The sequence below is a fragment of the Leptidea sinapis genome, chromosome 31, assembly GCF_905404315.1.
Source record: "Leptidea sinapis chromosome 31, ilLepSina1.1, whole genome shotgun sequence".
NCBI lineage: Eukaryota > Metazoa > Arthropoda > Insecta > Lepidoptera > Pieridae > Leptidea > Leptidea sinapis.
The window spans coordinates 2334738-2351451 of NC_066295.1; the positions used below are offsets into that span (position 1 = coordinate 2334738).

At 35.3% G+C, this 16714-nt stretch overlaps 1 protein-coding gene and 2 long non-coding RNA genes across 3 annotated transcripts in view; 1 reads left to right on the forward strand and 2 right to left on the reverse strand.

Annotated features, from left to right (window-relative positions):
• Positions 1 to 160: 160 nt before the first annotated feature.
• Positions 161 to 1699, reverse strand: LOC126974232 (uncharacterized). Its single transcript, XR_007731488.1, has 2 exons — positions 1296 to 1699; positions 161 to 402 (listed from the first exon to the last, which is right to left on the reverse strand). It is a non-coding gene; the product is annotated as an uncharacterized LOC126974232 (long non-coding RNA).
• Positions 1700 to 1862: 163 nt separating this feature from the next.
• LOC126974236 (uncharacterized) lies at positions 1863 to 2639 on the reverse strand. The gene is made up of 2 exons (XR_007731491.1): positions 2327 to 2639; positions 1863 to 1976 (listed from the first exon to the last, which is right to left on the reverse strand). It is a non-coding gene; the product is annotated as an uncharacterized LOC126974236 (long non-coding RNA).
• Positions 2640 to 2872: 233 nt separating this feature from the next.
• Positions 2873 to 16714, forward strand: part of LOC126974164 (bromodomain-containing protein homolog) — a 40619-nt gene continuing 26777 nt past the window's right edge. Inside the window, exons 1-8 of the mRNA XM_050821598.1 lie at positions 2873 to 2965; positions 3118 to 3594; positions 4916 to 5155; positions 5476 to 5619; positions 9698 to 9791; positions 10773 to 10874; positions 11997 to 12135; positions 15303 to 15411. Of these exons, the coding sequence (XP_050677555.1) occupies positions 3145 to 3594; positions 4916 to 5155; positions 5476 to 5619; positions 9698 to 9791; positions 10773 to 10874; positions 11997 to 12135; positions 15303 to 15411 (1278 nt within the window). The 5' untranslated portion in view covers positions 2873 to 2965; positions 3118 to 3144. The remainder of the gene's footprint in view (positions 2966 to 3117; positions 3595 to 4915; positions 5156 to 5475; positions 5620 to 9697; positions 9792 to 10772; positions 10875 to 11996; positions 12136 to 15302; positions 15412 to 16714) is intronic.

Below are 16714 nucleotides of genomic sequence, written 5' to 3' on the forward strand. Positions count from 1 at the left end.
ATTATTGAGACATGAGTTATAATTCTTACTAAACGTGCAAAGGGATCATATTATCTGAATCTGGAGTATTGAAGGGAAAACAAATACCTACAGTGCAAGAACAATGTTTAATGAAAACCACTACACAGCTGAGGTGAGCATAAAAATAAAAGCCATAAAGGAAGATAAACAGACTTTATTCATTATAATCAAAAGCTGATTCTAAAATTTCTATTTCCATGTATTCGTCTAATACTGGAATTATCATCCTGCACACTTGTGAACATAGTTCAAGCTCTTCTATTATTCCATCCCTCGTTTTGTAATAAACTTCAACATGAAGAATATGCTCTGTCTTTGTCTTACAATATCCTGGTGTTATACTTTCAAAAGCATCTTTTATGACTGTTTCCATTTGAGCTGCTGAAATTTAAGTTTCGTCTAGGTATATTATTTGTTTTCTTGGTCGCAACTGTGGTCAAGATTATCTGAACAATATAATATTCAATACTTTGCAATGAATTAAACAAATGAACCCAAATTAATATTACACAGAAACAGTACTGTGCAAATAGTAGGTGTACTTTGTGAAACACAAGAAACATAAAATTTTAAATTAGTATCTAAAAAAAAGTGTGTGCGTGTAATTTTTACGCGCGATTGGAGTAAAACTTAACTACAATTAACTTATGGAATAATTAACAGATACATATATATATATCATTTTTTTTGCTTATCTGAAAGCTCATAGACAAAACATTATATTATTTTCGTTTGCTCTTTTTGTCCCACCAGCTATTCTAGGACATCCAGTACAATATTCTTAAAAGTTGAAAGACAAGAAGATTTAATTTATACCATTAATTATAAACTTACATTAATTAAAGCCGTGTTATTAATAAATAATTGAATAAAAATAATTAAATTATTAATATCACACATATTAATATAACGTTATTATTTAATATTATTAACGAATGTGGCTGTATCGGATCGAACCTTTTGCCTGTCCAATGGACTAAGAAAAAATAACGAATGTCGCAAACGTCAGACTGAGAAGTTTTATTTATTATTTATTACACAAGTTGTCTTAAATAAACAAATACACTTGGAGATTTTCAGAAAATACTACTGAGCAATTTGAAACAATTTTTTAAACCATTAAATTATAATGGTTAAAAATTGTTTCAATTGACTATTTTCTGCCGGAAGTACTACCGTTACTTCCGTAATAATATTCTGGGTTACCCCAAAGTCACTCAAGAAGTTTTACTTATTTCAAAATTAAAGTATCTAAGTCATTACACCATACTAACCTACGAATTCAGTCAAGACGCCTGAACATTTATTATTTTGCCACAACATCGCTTCCTTCTCTTCTCGTTCTTGCTTAAATTTACTCATCATATTAAATAACACTCGCCGCACGCCACTTTTTATCGTTTATCCGTGTTCGCCACAGAGAATGTAAACACTACGTTATGTTCGCTTAGAATTATTCAAGAAACTCAATGTAAACAAATTACAATGTTTGCTAGACCCAACAGATTGATTGATATTGTCATAATGATGTTTTATTTATTATTGCCATTCCTATGAATGGCTGGCACTGACCTCTATGAATATACTACTAGAGGTCGGCGATGGCTGGGTTCAGCTTTCATTAGCCAGAATCCAGTTTTATAGATGAGCACATATAGATACTTACACGATAGTTACTTTTAACACTACACCAAATCCATAGTATATATATATATATTAATATATATATAAATAATGTTTAATTTTAGGGTTCTCTTTTGTTAATTTTAATATTGACCTAAGCAAAGTCTAACTAGTTTAAACTAAAGGATACGTTTCAGTTATCTCAAAGAAAAAAACAATTGACATAATTAATATTTTATAAATAGTTTTGTTTTGCGTTGTGGTTTCGGTTTACAGTTTTTGGTATTCGTTTTTCAGATGTTGCAATAAAGTCGTAGGCGTGGGTCCTGAATCTGAAATTATAACAGAATACATATTAGTAGAAGTTAGTTAACCCTAATTTTTAGGCTATAAATATTTTTTTGCACATCATAAGCACAATATAATATATTGAAAAGGATTTAAAAGGTAATAAACTTATTAATCAAAAATATAGATACCGTAGAAATTAAATAAATAAAAATAAATTTAATAATAATTTAAAATCGATAATCGATATCGATAATCGATAAAAAAGTGTCAAACACTACAGATAGATTATAATATTATAATTTTTATTCTAGATGAATTAAATCAATACTTTATCACTTTTAATCACTTTAAGCATTCTTTATTAGCTTATTATTTGTTCATACGTGCTTACCTTTCTATATCCAAAAATAATTTAGCCATGAAAATTCTCTTACTCCCATCTGACCAGCCAGATTTTAAACCACATATTTTACACATTTATTATTACATGATATAGCTTAGAAAGTCTTACGCATTTATTATATAAATAATTAAGCACATTACCCTGAATAATACACGAATAAAGTAAAAGAAAACGAAAATTCGTAACAAAAATTGTTAACAGTCACTTTTATTTTGAATGAATGACATGTCACATGACACTCAAACCAAAACAAACAAAAGAGTCGAATATATGTTAGAGCGAGAAAGCGTTTGCCGCCATTATTTTTAGCGCAATACCATACTTATTACATGTTCGAGTTTATTAGAGAAAAGAGAGTTGCGCCAGGCTGTTTGGGAACAGCAACGGCGCAACGGCATGACAACTGTGAACTGACACTTCATAATTCATACAATATGTCAGTTCAGATATCGACAGCTATCAGTATCAACTGTCAATAATGTCAATGTGTACCTACCTATAGTTTTTCAAATTCAGTTCTGTCAACTGTGTTATGATTTCTTGGCATTGCTGATTTTATAAAAAAAATAAAAGTAAAAACTAAAGAGGTGGCCGATCTTGAAATCGAAAATTATTGTCGTGTCTCCTGTATGTGTACCATTTAAAATCCTTTACATTTTGAATTAGCAACTTTCCCTTGCAAAACACGGATATCTTATGTGAAATGCTAATTATCATTGGCAACATTTAAAGTTTTTCCTACACATTAGTATTTATTGCATAAAATTCATACTTTTTAGATTATGGCGCGCTGAATTGTATTCAAAATGGGTTTAGATTTTGATGTTTTGGAATTTTGCAAGAAGTTACGACAGAACAGGCCTCCACCGTACCAGTGCCCATTAGAAAAATGCGATAAAGTGTATAAAAGCTTGTGTGGCTTACAATATCATTTGGTAAACTACGACCATGATAACCCAACTCCGGTAACGCCTGCAGTTGCTAACCACCGGAAAAAGGGGAGAACTAGAGCAGCTGTACCCACAGGTGATATTGCCCTACAAAGTCCCCCAAAAGAGGCATTAACATTCGCTGAAGCTCAGAAAGTTGTTCAGTTTGAAATTGATGGGAAAATAAGTAGAATTCCAATTAATCTACCAGTGACTGTAATATCTTTAGAAGAATGGGAAAAAAAGAATGCTGAATTAGATAAACCATTGCCATTTATTGAAGCTCCACATGAACCACATATTAAACTACCAGAAGCAAGTTATAAGGTAAAATTTTAGAATTTATAGTCCAGATAGACTGTTACAGCTGTGAACATGTCAAAGAAAATAGTGGCAAACTGTTGAACTCTATTTTCTGCACTATAATAGTATTTACACACACACACTTCTTAAATCACCAGTGTAAGACCTAGCTGTTATGCACACTTAACTAGTAAACCTGACCTGACCTGATGTCTCGCCTTTTACAGCAAAAAGCTGTATCTATAATGTATAAGTTATGTAAGGGTAAAATATTTAGGTTTGGTAGATATTACACATTAATTGTAAGGGTATTTCTCTTCTCAAAAGGTTGTTATTAGCTATTGTTTAATTTGATGTTTTCATTCTTACTAAATTAGTAATAATATGAAAATTCAAAGTGACTGTTTATTGGAATCTCTATCTTTTATACTTAAACATAAATAATATAAGAAAAAAATATTTACTGATCACATTGTGTGCAAATTCACAGTATGTGTTTCTACATCCAAGCCATCTGTGCTGATAAAAACGCAAGTGTTTTAATAACAGACTGTCTAAATGCTGCAATTCTCTAATATTATTTTCTAGAGCTAGATGTGAATGTGATAAATGTTAATTACTTGTCATTAAAACAATTTGAATTTCATATTAATTTTACGGTTTACTTGATTACATTTGTATCTAGTTTACCTGCCTTATACTTGGATATGATTCTATTATGATTATGATTCCATTATTGAAACTAGGTATATATTTTCTAACTATTCACTCTAGAAATTTTGTATTGCATGAATATAATTGTCACAGTATTCTAACTATTCAAATATTTTTTAACACGTTCACTGCTCACTTCTCGGATCTGAGTAGAACAGGGCTATAGTAGCAGTGTCTTCCACTCGAATCTGAGCAAGCGTCCCATTCATTTTGTAGTAGTCAGAAAATTGCCGGCTTTTGAGGCAATTCAATGTCGCTTTGTGCAGCAACTCTGGCAATACAGTTGACTTACGAAAACGAATATACATTTATCCATATTTTCAAACATTCATATGTACCAAAAAATGTAATCAAAGTTCGCCTTAAGAAGTATTTACCTTAAGTAGGTTCCCAGCTATTATTTATATTTATTTTGTTGGCAGTGAATGTGTTAAACAATTACCTAAGTTTTAATACTGTTAGAACTTTTCTTATATTTATTGCATGCCTTAAGCGCAAAGCACATAGGTATATTCTACTAGGGCTTAAGAAACAAAAAATCAATGTTTTGTCACATAAAATTGTATATGACAATTATATTGTGCATATAAATGTTATATTTAGTTACTACAATAATTATAATATTTTGTAGCTTGTACCAGACTACAATGAGAGAGTGTGTGATGCACCTCCTAGACCTAATGCATACATAAGATTTATAGAAAAGTCAGCTGAAGAGTTGGATGGTGAAGTGGAGTATGATGTTGATGAGGAAGACACTGCTTGGCTGGCAATCATAAACAAAACTAGAGCCAAACAAGGACTTCCCCCTGTTTCTGTTGACACATTAGAACTGCTCATGGATAGATTGGAAAAGGAATCATACTTCCAGGTACATTAATATTATAATTATACCTACTTTCATTTGTGCATTAATTATCAGGTCACATATTTCACAACTTGGGTCTTGTTCAGATCTTACATAAGGGTGATGAGACCTTATTCTACCAGGCCGGCCTAAGACCTGGTTGGGAACTTCACACATAACCTTTGAGTTTCTTGATAATCATGTGTATGTTTACTCACAATGTTTTCTTTAATCATAAGAATATCAAATAGGTGAGGAATGAACAGGCTTCTCCAGGATAACAGGCAAAGGCCCAACCTATTCCACAATAGCTCTATATGTGATTTGTTTTATCTTTTTTCTAGGCAAGTCAATCTGGACAACAGACTGCAGCAACAGTAGATGAAGATGCAGTGTGCTGCATTTGTATGGACGGAGAATGTCAGAACACAAATGTTATCCTCTTTTGTGACATGTGCAACTTGGCTGTGCATCAGGATTGCTATGGGGTACATTTCTATTGTTTTCTAATTTAAATGTACACTAGTAAAGTGCATAAAAATGTCACCAATTGCCAATAATTTAACACTATTATTAAGAGTTTAAAAATTACTAGTAGTAAAAGCAAACTGAAAGTTTAAAAGGCCAAACCAAACCAGTGAGAGTCTCCTTTTCACAAGATGCCGACTAGATTTTGGGTACAACAATGTCACCTATGTCTGCCGTGAAACAGTAATGTGTAAGCATTCATGTGTTCAAGTCTAAGGGGCGCCGTAGCTAGTGAAATTACTGGGCAAATAAGACTTAACATATGTGTCAAGATGAAGAGCAATTGTAGTGCCACTCAGAATTTTTGGGTTTTTCAAGAATCCTGAGTGGAACTGCGTTGTAATAATAATAATAATCATCATCTATTTGAGGCACAACCAACTCATAGAAAATATAAATGAAATAGAGATAATATTTAAAATTACAATTAAATTACGTGAACAAGTTCCAAAAAATATTAAAAGAATTACAATTACTTATATGTGAAAAAAAAAAACATTTTCTATTTTTATCAATAAATTACGTGAACAAGTTCCAAAAAATATTAAAAGAATTACAATTACTTATATGTGAAAAAAAAAAACATTTTCTATTTTTATCAATATGACATTCATCTTTTGTAAACATCATTATTATTAACATTATTATAGACAGTCATCAGAATTTCGTTGTTGGAGTGTCTCATTCAGTCCCAAAAGATGCAATTTTTGTGCGAATTATTTCGAAAAATTCGGGTATTCTCACTCTTGCATCCATATTTCAGTCACTTAATGTCATTAAAAAAATTCTGGATCAACAGATGAGAATAAAATGTTTATAAAACATTTCTATAACCACTTACTAAGTATCGGGTATTTTTTTATGGAAGAGGAGGACAAACGACCATACGGGTCACCTGGTGTTAAGTGATCACCGCCACCCACATTCTCTTGCAACACTAGAGTCGTATCGTCCCAGAACCACGGCACAAGGAAGTTCATTCCACAGCTTTGTAGTACGTGAAATAAAAGCTCCTTGAAAACCGCACTGTGGAGGACCGCCACATATCCAGATGGTGGGGATTATAACCTAACTTGTGGCGTGTCGTTCGAAGCTGGAATTCGGAGGCAGGAATCAGGTGAAACAGCTCTTCGGAACACTCCCCATGATAAATGCAATAGAGGACACACAATGAAGCGATGTCTCTACGCAACGCCAAGTTATCCAGCCGTTCACAGAGCACTGGGTCCCCGACATTTCGAGCTGCTCTGCGTTGCAGGCAGTCAAATGGATCGAGCTGATACTGAGGTGCGCCAGACCAAAGATGACAGCAATAATTATACGACAAATGGGTTTTTTTTGTGGTAAACGCGCAATTTGAGTCTTCTGGGCGTTAAATTGGACAAGGTACAATTTACCCCATTCCGTGACCTTCTCAAGAGAGGACTCTATAGAAGACACAAGTTTCTCCCGGCACTGGTCGACGATTTCCCTAGAGAGACCTGCATGGCCCGTGTATACGGCATCGCCGTGTGCCGTCTGCATAGTAATATGTTGTATGTGTCCAACATATGATTGATATGCAGAAGAAACAGTGTGGGAGATAGCACACAGCCTTGGGGCACTCCAGCGTTCACGGGCTTGGCATTCGATCAATAACCGTCGATAACGACCTGTATGCTGCGCCCAATGAGGAAGCTGGAGGTCTGCTTGCATAAGCTTCCGGGAAGCCCAAATGATAGAAGTTTTGCGAGAAGCGCCATGTGACATACACGATCAATGGCCTTCGCTATATCCAGGCTATCTGCCAGGCCTTCCCCGTTGCTTTCAATAGCCGCCGCCCATCTATGTGTTAGGTATACCAGAAAATCACCTGCCGATCGACCATGGCGAAAGCAGTACTGTCGGTCGTTGATCAACTGGTGACCCTCTAGGTGTACCAAGAGCTGGTGGTTTATCATGCTCTCCGTCATTTTGGAGAGCAGGGAGGTAATGGCTATAAGCCTGTAGTTTGCCGGATCCGAACTGTCTCCTTTTTTTGGGATAGGATGGACAAGGGCTGATTTCCATGAGTCAGGGACTACGCCTTTTGTATATGAGTGCCGGAATAAACGCGTTAGCACCAGCGTCAGCTCAGGGGCACACGATCTAAGCACGATTGGAGAAATGCCATCCGGCCCGCTCGACTTCCTGACGTCCAACGAAAACAGAGCTCGCATAACAGTTTTCTGTCTGAGCTCTGACACCGCGGGATGATCGGCGGTTTTTTCTGTTGTTGTCAAGAGTTAAAAAGAGAGCACAGGAGATCGGCTTTCTCTTTTGCCGTATGGGCCAGGGTGTCATTCCTCATGTGCAACGGCGGCATAGACGGCTGGTTGAAGTTACCAAGAGCAGCCTTCGACAGCGACCAGAACTTGCGTGTTCCGGTCGGGTAACTGGAAACGTGCTTCGATTTCGCACGGGTGATTTGCCGCTTAAAAAATCAAGAGGCACGGTTATATTTCCTCTTTAGAATTTTGCATTTTCGATCTATTGAGCCCAGCGCCGCAACCCAAGTTCGATACGCCTGTTTTTTGCAGTCAGATGGTGCTTTAACTGACGATTCGAACCATGGCTGTGATCTGCCATCCATAGGTACTATGGAGCTTGGTATAAAAATATCCATGCCCTGCAGTATCACATCGGCTACTGCAACGGCTCAGGCATTAGGATCATCCGAAGGGAAACAAACCTTGCCCCAAGGGTAGGATGCAAAAAAGGAACGCATCCTATCCCAATCTGCTGACTTGTAGTGCCAAACGCGGCGGATCGCTGGTGGTCTGCGACGTTGGCGTCGGATAGGCACTACACTCCTGACCAGGCAATGGTCGGACGTTCCGAGAGGGGCGCCGACAGAGACCTGGTAACTATCGAGATGTGTAGTCAGTAGAAGATCTAATAAGGACGGCATGTGGCTATCCACATCCGGAAGCCGCGTTGGCGACTCAACCAATTGAGACAGACCATACGCCAATGCAAAATTATGCACAGATCGCCCTGTATAGTCTGTGGTACGTGATCCAAGCCATTCGGCATTGTGCCCGAATGAATGGCCTCCGGTCCTCGACACTAACCTATGAGAAACATAGTGTGGTAATTAACCCGGACGAGTCTGGCCTGATTGTGCTGACGTCATAAGACGGCAGCGTGACTCTCCCACTTCTAAAAAGCTCTTAGTCGCCTCCTACGACACCCTTGAGCCTGGGACTCCCCTATTCTTTTTACGGCCCGGGGAAGTACAGGGCAAAAGGTGACCTCTAGATACAAATACACACTCAAATGTTCTCACTCCCAAAAAATAATAATAAAATATATCAATAAAATGTACTACAATCTATTTTACTTGTTTTAATCTAATTTAAAAAAAAACTATTATTTTTTTAAAGAGCGCAAATCGTATTCATGTAAGATTTGTGCCATTTCTCCTGTCTCAGCTATTTGTTTCTAAAGTGTATTATTGTAAAGAGTATTGTTAGAGTAATGCCTAAAAGAATTCTACTTTACTATTTTTTCATAATAAAAAGACGTTTGGCACTCGGGGACTGCTGCGGTACAGCTATTGCATAGCATTTTTTATGAACTTATGCAATTATAATTATTTATTTATTTTATTTATGCAGTATTTTTTTTGATAAATTTAAAAAAAAGCAAACGGGAAGTGAGTAAAATTTAACTTGCAAGATTTGATTACAGACACAACGGGACAGGTGAAATTAAATAAAAATGCTTGTCATAATAATAAAAATTAAAAAACGTGATAAAAAAAAAAAAATTATAAAAAATTAAGACGTACCCAGGCTCGAACCTGAGACCTTCTGCACAAAAGACATAGAAATATCTATATAGATCTAGTAAGTAAGTGTTAGGTTATTTTCGTTACGGAATGTCTGGATTCGGTCTCCACGCTCAAGGCCCGCGATAGAAGCTATGCAATAGCTTAAAAAATTTCATTATAATGTTAAATATAGTATTATTATAATTTTATTAATATATATATAAAATAAAACTACCAACTTTTAGGTTCCTTACATTCCTGAAGGACAGTGGTTATGCCGGAGATGCTTGCAGTCACCATCGAGACTTGTCAACTGTGTCTTATGTCCAAATACTGGAGGTATAATAATCTTATAACTACAGATTTAACAATACGATTATTATATAATTTTTATATGTGTATGATTAGTGTTTTCTGGGAACATTTAATAATTGAGCCTAATGAAAACTCAGTAATTTTTTCATAAAAACTAATTGCTTTAATATTAATTTATTCAAAAGTACAAACAGTTTGTATAATATTAGGGGTTAAAGAATGAAATTGCCGATTTGTGCTGAAAAATTGATTTACTATTCAAAAATATAAAAAAATGTTTACTAGGAAAAATATTTAATACGTGCCATGCCCAGTTTTAGAACTAGTAAGGCAAATAAATCATTTTTGAGAAATTATGTTAGGTTCTATAATAATAATTTAATTTAATCAAAATAATTGCATTTTTTTTATGGAATAGGAGGACAAACGAGCTTACGGGTCACCTGGTGTTAAGTGATCACCGCCGCCCACATTATCTTGCAACACCAGAGGAATCACAAGAGCGTTGCCGGCCTTTAAGGAAGGTGTATGCGCTTTTTTTTAAGGTACCCATGTCGTATCGTCCCGGAAACACCGCACAAGGAAGCTCATTCCACAGCTTTATAGTACATGGAAGAAAGCTCCTTGAAAACCGCACTGTGGAGGACCGCCACACATCCAGATGGTGGGGATGATATCCTAACTTGTGGCGTGTCGTGCGAAGGTGGAATTCGGCTGCAGGAATCAGGTTGAACAGCTCTTCGGAACACTCCCCGTGATAAATGCGATAGAAGACACACAATGAAGCGACGTCTCTACGCAACGCCAAGTGATCCAGCCGTTCACAGAGGACTAATAACCCCTAAAAAAGTTTTACTCAAAAATCTCAAACCATGAAGGTTCTATGTCATTTCAAAGCACCTATTATAAAATATTTTCAATTATATACTGTAACCCCTATTCGTTTGGTGTTTCCATTTGAATTTTAAATATAGTTCGAAATAGTGACCAATTATTAAATTTCAGGTGCATTCAAACAAACCGACCAGAGCACATGGGCGCACGTTGTGTGTGCTTTGTGGATTCCAGAAGTTAGATTTGCGAATACTGTGTTTTTGGAGCCAATTGGTATGTGCACAAACTTATTTTATGTAGTATTATACCTTTTGAGTGGCTCTGAGGATAGGTACTGTGACTCAGTGTGGATTAGGGTAAGTACCTTTTTAATTATGGAGTGCCATTTAATTATTCAAATATATTATTTGGCAAGCAATATAAGCGGTGATTTCTTTTATTTACTTTTATTTTTATTAACTTTTATCAATATTTATGAGCGAATTATGAAAGGAAGATACTGTATTTTTAAAGGGAGCATAATGTTCACCTCATGGTAAGCATGGTAACCACCCTGTCCTTTTAATAATAAAACCAATTGAACTGTTTAAGGCGGAATGAAACAACAAAACGAAGGGATTGTTTATTACTAGTCAATAGCAGTTAGCGAAGTGCAAGACGCTCAAGACATTCAACATACATATTATTATTATCTTATATCTTTAAACGAGCAATTCTTGTATATATATATATATATAATCTGAATCTCGGAAACGGCTCCAACGATTTTCATAAAATTAAGAATGCAGGGGATTTCGGGGGTGATAAATCGATCTAGCTAGGTTTCAATTTAAAAAAAATGGTTTTATCCATATTTCAAATATGGATGAGAAACAGCTACAATAAGATTAGAATACAAAGGTAAATTTCGCCACTATATACAAGACTATTATAGCTCAGATGGGACATTGGGTGATCCGGAAAGCAGAAGACCCCGGTTCGAATCCAGATGTCCTATTAGTTTTTTTTTTGTTCAAGTTTTGTACATTCTTAAAAATCCGAGTAAGGCTCGGTCGTCCGGATATTTATTATTTATAATAGACAAAGCAGCTTTCGCTGATGCGTCTATATCATTTGCCATACCTATCCAAATGTTTGTCCAGTCTATTCTTAAACTGATAAACAGATTTTGATTTAACGACATCCTTGGGCAATCTATTCCATATATGAACAACTCTGTTGGTCAGAAAGTGTTTTAATGGATTTGATGATGCTAAATGGATATTCTAGCTTCATATCATGTCCCCTTAGTCTAGGATTGCTCTTCCTTGGAAACATGCTCTCAAAATTTGGGACATTATAATAATTATTTAGTATTTTGTATGTTTCAATTATATCACAAATTTTTTCTTACAGATTCTATAGAAATGATCCCACCAGCCCGATGGAAGCTACAGTGTATGGTGTGCAAGCAGCGAGGGGTCGGTGCTTGTATTCAATGCCACAGGAGCAACTGCTACTCCGCTTTTCATGTTACTTGTGCGCAACAAGCTGGGTATGTGAACAAGACCAAGTAATAAAGAGAAATAATAGAGGCATGAATTATATATAGCACTACTTAATAAGTTAGCTAGAGTTAAGGGGCCTTCATAGACCTAGATAGTATACCAATCAATATGTTATGTTTTTAAAGTGATAACCCTCACTTCTAGGATTAATACATAAATAAAATTTGAAAAACAAAATTTTAATCATTAAAATTTTAGATTTACAAGAGCGACATCTCAAGTCAATTTCCTAATATTCAAATAATTGGGGTTGAGCAGGTTATCAACTGTAAAGTAGATCCTGTAGATGAAGCCACAACCTGAGAGTTGAACAAAGCAAACAGAATTTTATAACGAGGCGGTACTCGAACGGTTAGCTCAGTTGGTTAGAGCACCGGCACGGAACGACGGAGGTCGTGGGTTCGAATCCCGCATCGTTCATAAAATTTTGTTTTTCAAATTTTATTTATATAGTATACTATAATACTCACTGACACAAATTCTAGAAATATATTATAGCTTCTTTGACAAAGAAGACTTATACATAGTTCTTGTCTGGTTCTGCGCAGGCCACCTAAAATTATATAATATTATATTAAATAGGCTAAGTTGTTTTGTGATTTAAAAGTTGGGCTGGGAGTTTCTTATCAGTTCTTCTCCCCATGTCATAGTCCCTTTACGAATTGATGTAGCTGCATGAAGTTTATCAAGTGTTGTTGCAATATGTTATATTATTGTTACTCCTTATGGTAAATGTAGTAGATTGTTAACCGAGGGTCGAAAGAATCAATTCCCGAGGTCAGCTATAGTCCGAGTAGGAATTGATACTTTTACCCGAGTTAAACACTCTACTTTTCATTTCGAATATGAGGAAAATAAAACTAGTTGTTTATCTAAGCACAAATTAGTATCCCGCCAATTTATGTCGACTTTTTAAATTTCAAATATAGAACTTACCGCGTAATTGTTGCGGCTTATTCCGCTCAAAGAAGTTTGCGCTAAGTTCACACTGGCTGTTTAGAAAGTCACATGGCATTTCTTTTGATTAGTTTTTTTTTTACATAAAACTCTTCATAGCTGACAGCAGTTCTATTTTCAAAGTTTATTCCGGCCCTTGGGTGGGAAGTAAGTAATTTGTATGAGTTTTTCCCTCTCTACGGAGGGAAGCAGCATTTTCCACCCAATAATCAGATCAAAACAACATTACTTTTCGAGTATGAGAATTGAAAAATATATTTCTATTTCTACTACCTTATTATAATATACAAGAGTAGGTATATTATATATTGGGGATGGGGAAGTTTGGTGTGTGGTTCCTTGCATATAACTACTACTAGTGGGAGGCTTCTTATCACAGGAAGCCTCCCACCGTAGTAATGTGTAAACATTACTGTTTCGGTTTGAAGGGCGGCGTAGCTAGTTAAATAGGTAATTGAGACTTAACATCTTGTCTCAAGGTGACGAGCGCAATTGTAGTGCCGCTCAGAATTTTTGGGTTTTTCAAGAATTCTGAGCGGCACTGCATCGTAATGGGTAGGGCGTATCAATAACCATCAGCTGAACGTCCTGCTCGTCTCGTACCATATTTTCATAAAATAAAAATCGCTCTCTCTGCGACCCCTTAGCTTACATTGGCCTTACTACTTACGCATATGTAATAGCTTATAAAATTTTAAGCAAAATTGTAATTATCTTTGCAACAAATAAAGATTTATTATTATTTTAAAAAAAATTGATAGATAAAAAATGGTTTGATCATTTTCAATATACTTTTTGGTATACAGACATAATATTCTACTTGCTTGTTCAGACAAGAAAAGTGACAATACTCCATAACAACGCTAGATTCATTTAAGTTTCTATTCGGTTATTCAAACAAGGAAAGATCGCGTGTGTATGAACATGAAAACCCATGGCGTCAAATAAAATCAATAAATTATTTATTCAGATAGGTATACACAAATAAAATTTGAAAAAGAAAATTTTATAAACGATGCCGGATTCGAACCGTCGACCTCCGGCGTTCCGTGCCGGTGCTCTAAACCAACCGAGCTAACCGTTCGAGTTCCGCCTCGTTATAAAATTCTATTTGCTTTGTTCAACTCTCAAGCGGTGGCTTCATTTTATTTGTGTATTAATCCTAGAAGTGAGGGTTATCACTTTAAAAAAACGTAACGTATTGTTCAGATAGGTATATTTATACATTCGTATAGGACCTATACGACGTTTATTAATTTCAGTTACATTTTAACATTTTCTTTACACTCTTTCAATATAACATTTACTGCTTCAACATTTTGCAAAACATAGTACCTACCTAAGTGATGCAACAAGAATACTTACTCGAACATTTTGACTTATGTGAGTTAGTTACAAATTTAAATTAAACAAACACAAAACAGCTATGCATCGAATGAAATGAAGCTATCAATGGAAAATCGAAAGCATCAACCTACACACACTAGTGATGCAACAAGAGTACTCGAACATTTTGACTTATGTGAGTTAGTTACAAATTTAAATTAAACAAACACAAAACAGCTATGCATCGAATGAAATGAAGCTATCAATGGAAAATCGAAAGCATCAACCTACACACACTAGTGATGCAACAAGAGTACTCGAACATTTTGACTTGTGTGAGTTAATTACAAATTTAAATTAAACGAACACCAAACAGCTATGCATCGAATGTAATCAGCTATCAATGGAAAATCGAAAGCATCAACCTACTACACACTAGTGATGCAACAAGAGTACTCGAACATTTTGACTTATGTGAGTTAGTTACAAATTTAAATTAAACAAACACCAAACAGCTATGCATCGAATGAAATGAAGCTATCAATGGAAAATCGAAATCATCAACCTACACACACTAGTGATGCAACAAGAATACTCGAACATTTACACTTATGTGAGTTAGTTACAAAATTAAATTAAACAAACACCAAACAGCTATGCATCGAATGAAATCAGCTATCAATGGAAAATCGAAAGCATCAACCTACACACACTGTAAGTAAATTAAATATAAATATTAACAAATGCACCAGTCACTCCAAGCAGCTCCCGTTAACGAGCACGACGTATAGACCAGCCATCGTTTCTCATAGCTTTGGGAAGGGATCGCCCCGATGTTGCGATTTAAATTAATATATATCTTTTTATATAGTTTATACATGAAAATGGAGGCAGCCGGGTCAGGCAGGGATCCCAGTCAAGCTGTTCAAGTTGCCAAGATGGCCTACTGCGACGCGCACACACCGGCTCATATACTGCAGGTATTTTGTCCAAACCTAATGACTCAAGAATCTTTAAGTAAATTAAAAAATTATCCAAATGTTTTGAGTTTTCTTCAGTGTTAATCCCGGCAATATTTGCCTTCAAACAACTCGACATTCGATTGCCGAATTGTTTGAAGACAAATATTGGCGGAATTAACTCTCAAAGAAACTCAATACAACAATGGCAGATAATAAAAAACTTTTATTTTTAATAAGTACAGTAAAAGCTCCTTATTCGCGCTTCCTTCATGCGCGTTTTCACTATTCGGTGATTTAAAAAAAATGCGACCCAATTCCTATATTCGCGGCTAAAAATTTCTTTATTCGAGGATCTAATCGGTACATGCATATTAATAAAAAAAAATCCAATAGGTACCAACCCACTATCCTTTGTAAAACGCGTTGTCAAATAGACTAATAAAAAAGTAATAGACCTTACCTTACAACCTATTGAAAGGTTTTTAAAAACTGCCAATCAAAAAAACATATAAAATTCTTGATACCTTTAGCTTAGCCTAAAGATAATAATAATTAATCAATATGGTGAAATACTTCAATATTATATTTGTTCCCTACTTGGTCAGCTAGGAACGTAGCCCCTATCTTTTTAAATAAAAATCCACTGTCATGATGTTTGTTTCCAGTGAACTCCTAAACTAATGAACGGATTTTGATGGGGATTACCTTATGGATTGGAGTTCAGTCCAACTTAAGAGATAGGATTGTTTTTATTTCGATGAGACCCATATTTTTTTGTCCCCATTTTTTTTGTATGGACATATTTTCTATAAGAGAATTTATTGATGCACGGTTTGACAGTTCTGCTGTGAAACAATTTCATTATAACAACGGGGAGCATATTTTTGCCAAATAATTATCGATGTTATGAAATATTATTGACAAATTCATAACAAACAGTATTTTATTTATTATGTACAGAATAACGTCTGTCGCGTCAGCTAGTAATCCCATAGAAGTAAATTATCATGCAATATTCACTGTTTCTGTATTCGCGGCATATTTTCGGAACATATACTCCGCGAATAAAGAGTTTTTACTGTATTTTTGAGTGTTAAGGCGACACTAATTGCCAGCGACCTTGAGCGATATGAGTTCACGGCTGCCGGCCCGCCATCTATGTAGCAAAGCCAATATTTTCAAAATTCTTGCGTGGAAAACAGTTTTTATGCGTACAATCCTCGTTATTCACTACTAATCTGAATTAAAGAACCTACACAAAAAGTACAAGCTATAAGAATAACTTTTCTGAGAGAAGTACCAAAAAAATGCGTCCCACCAT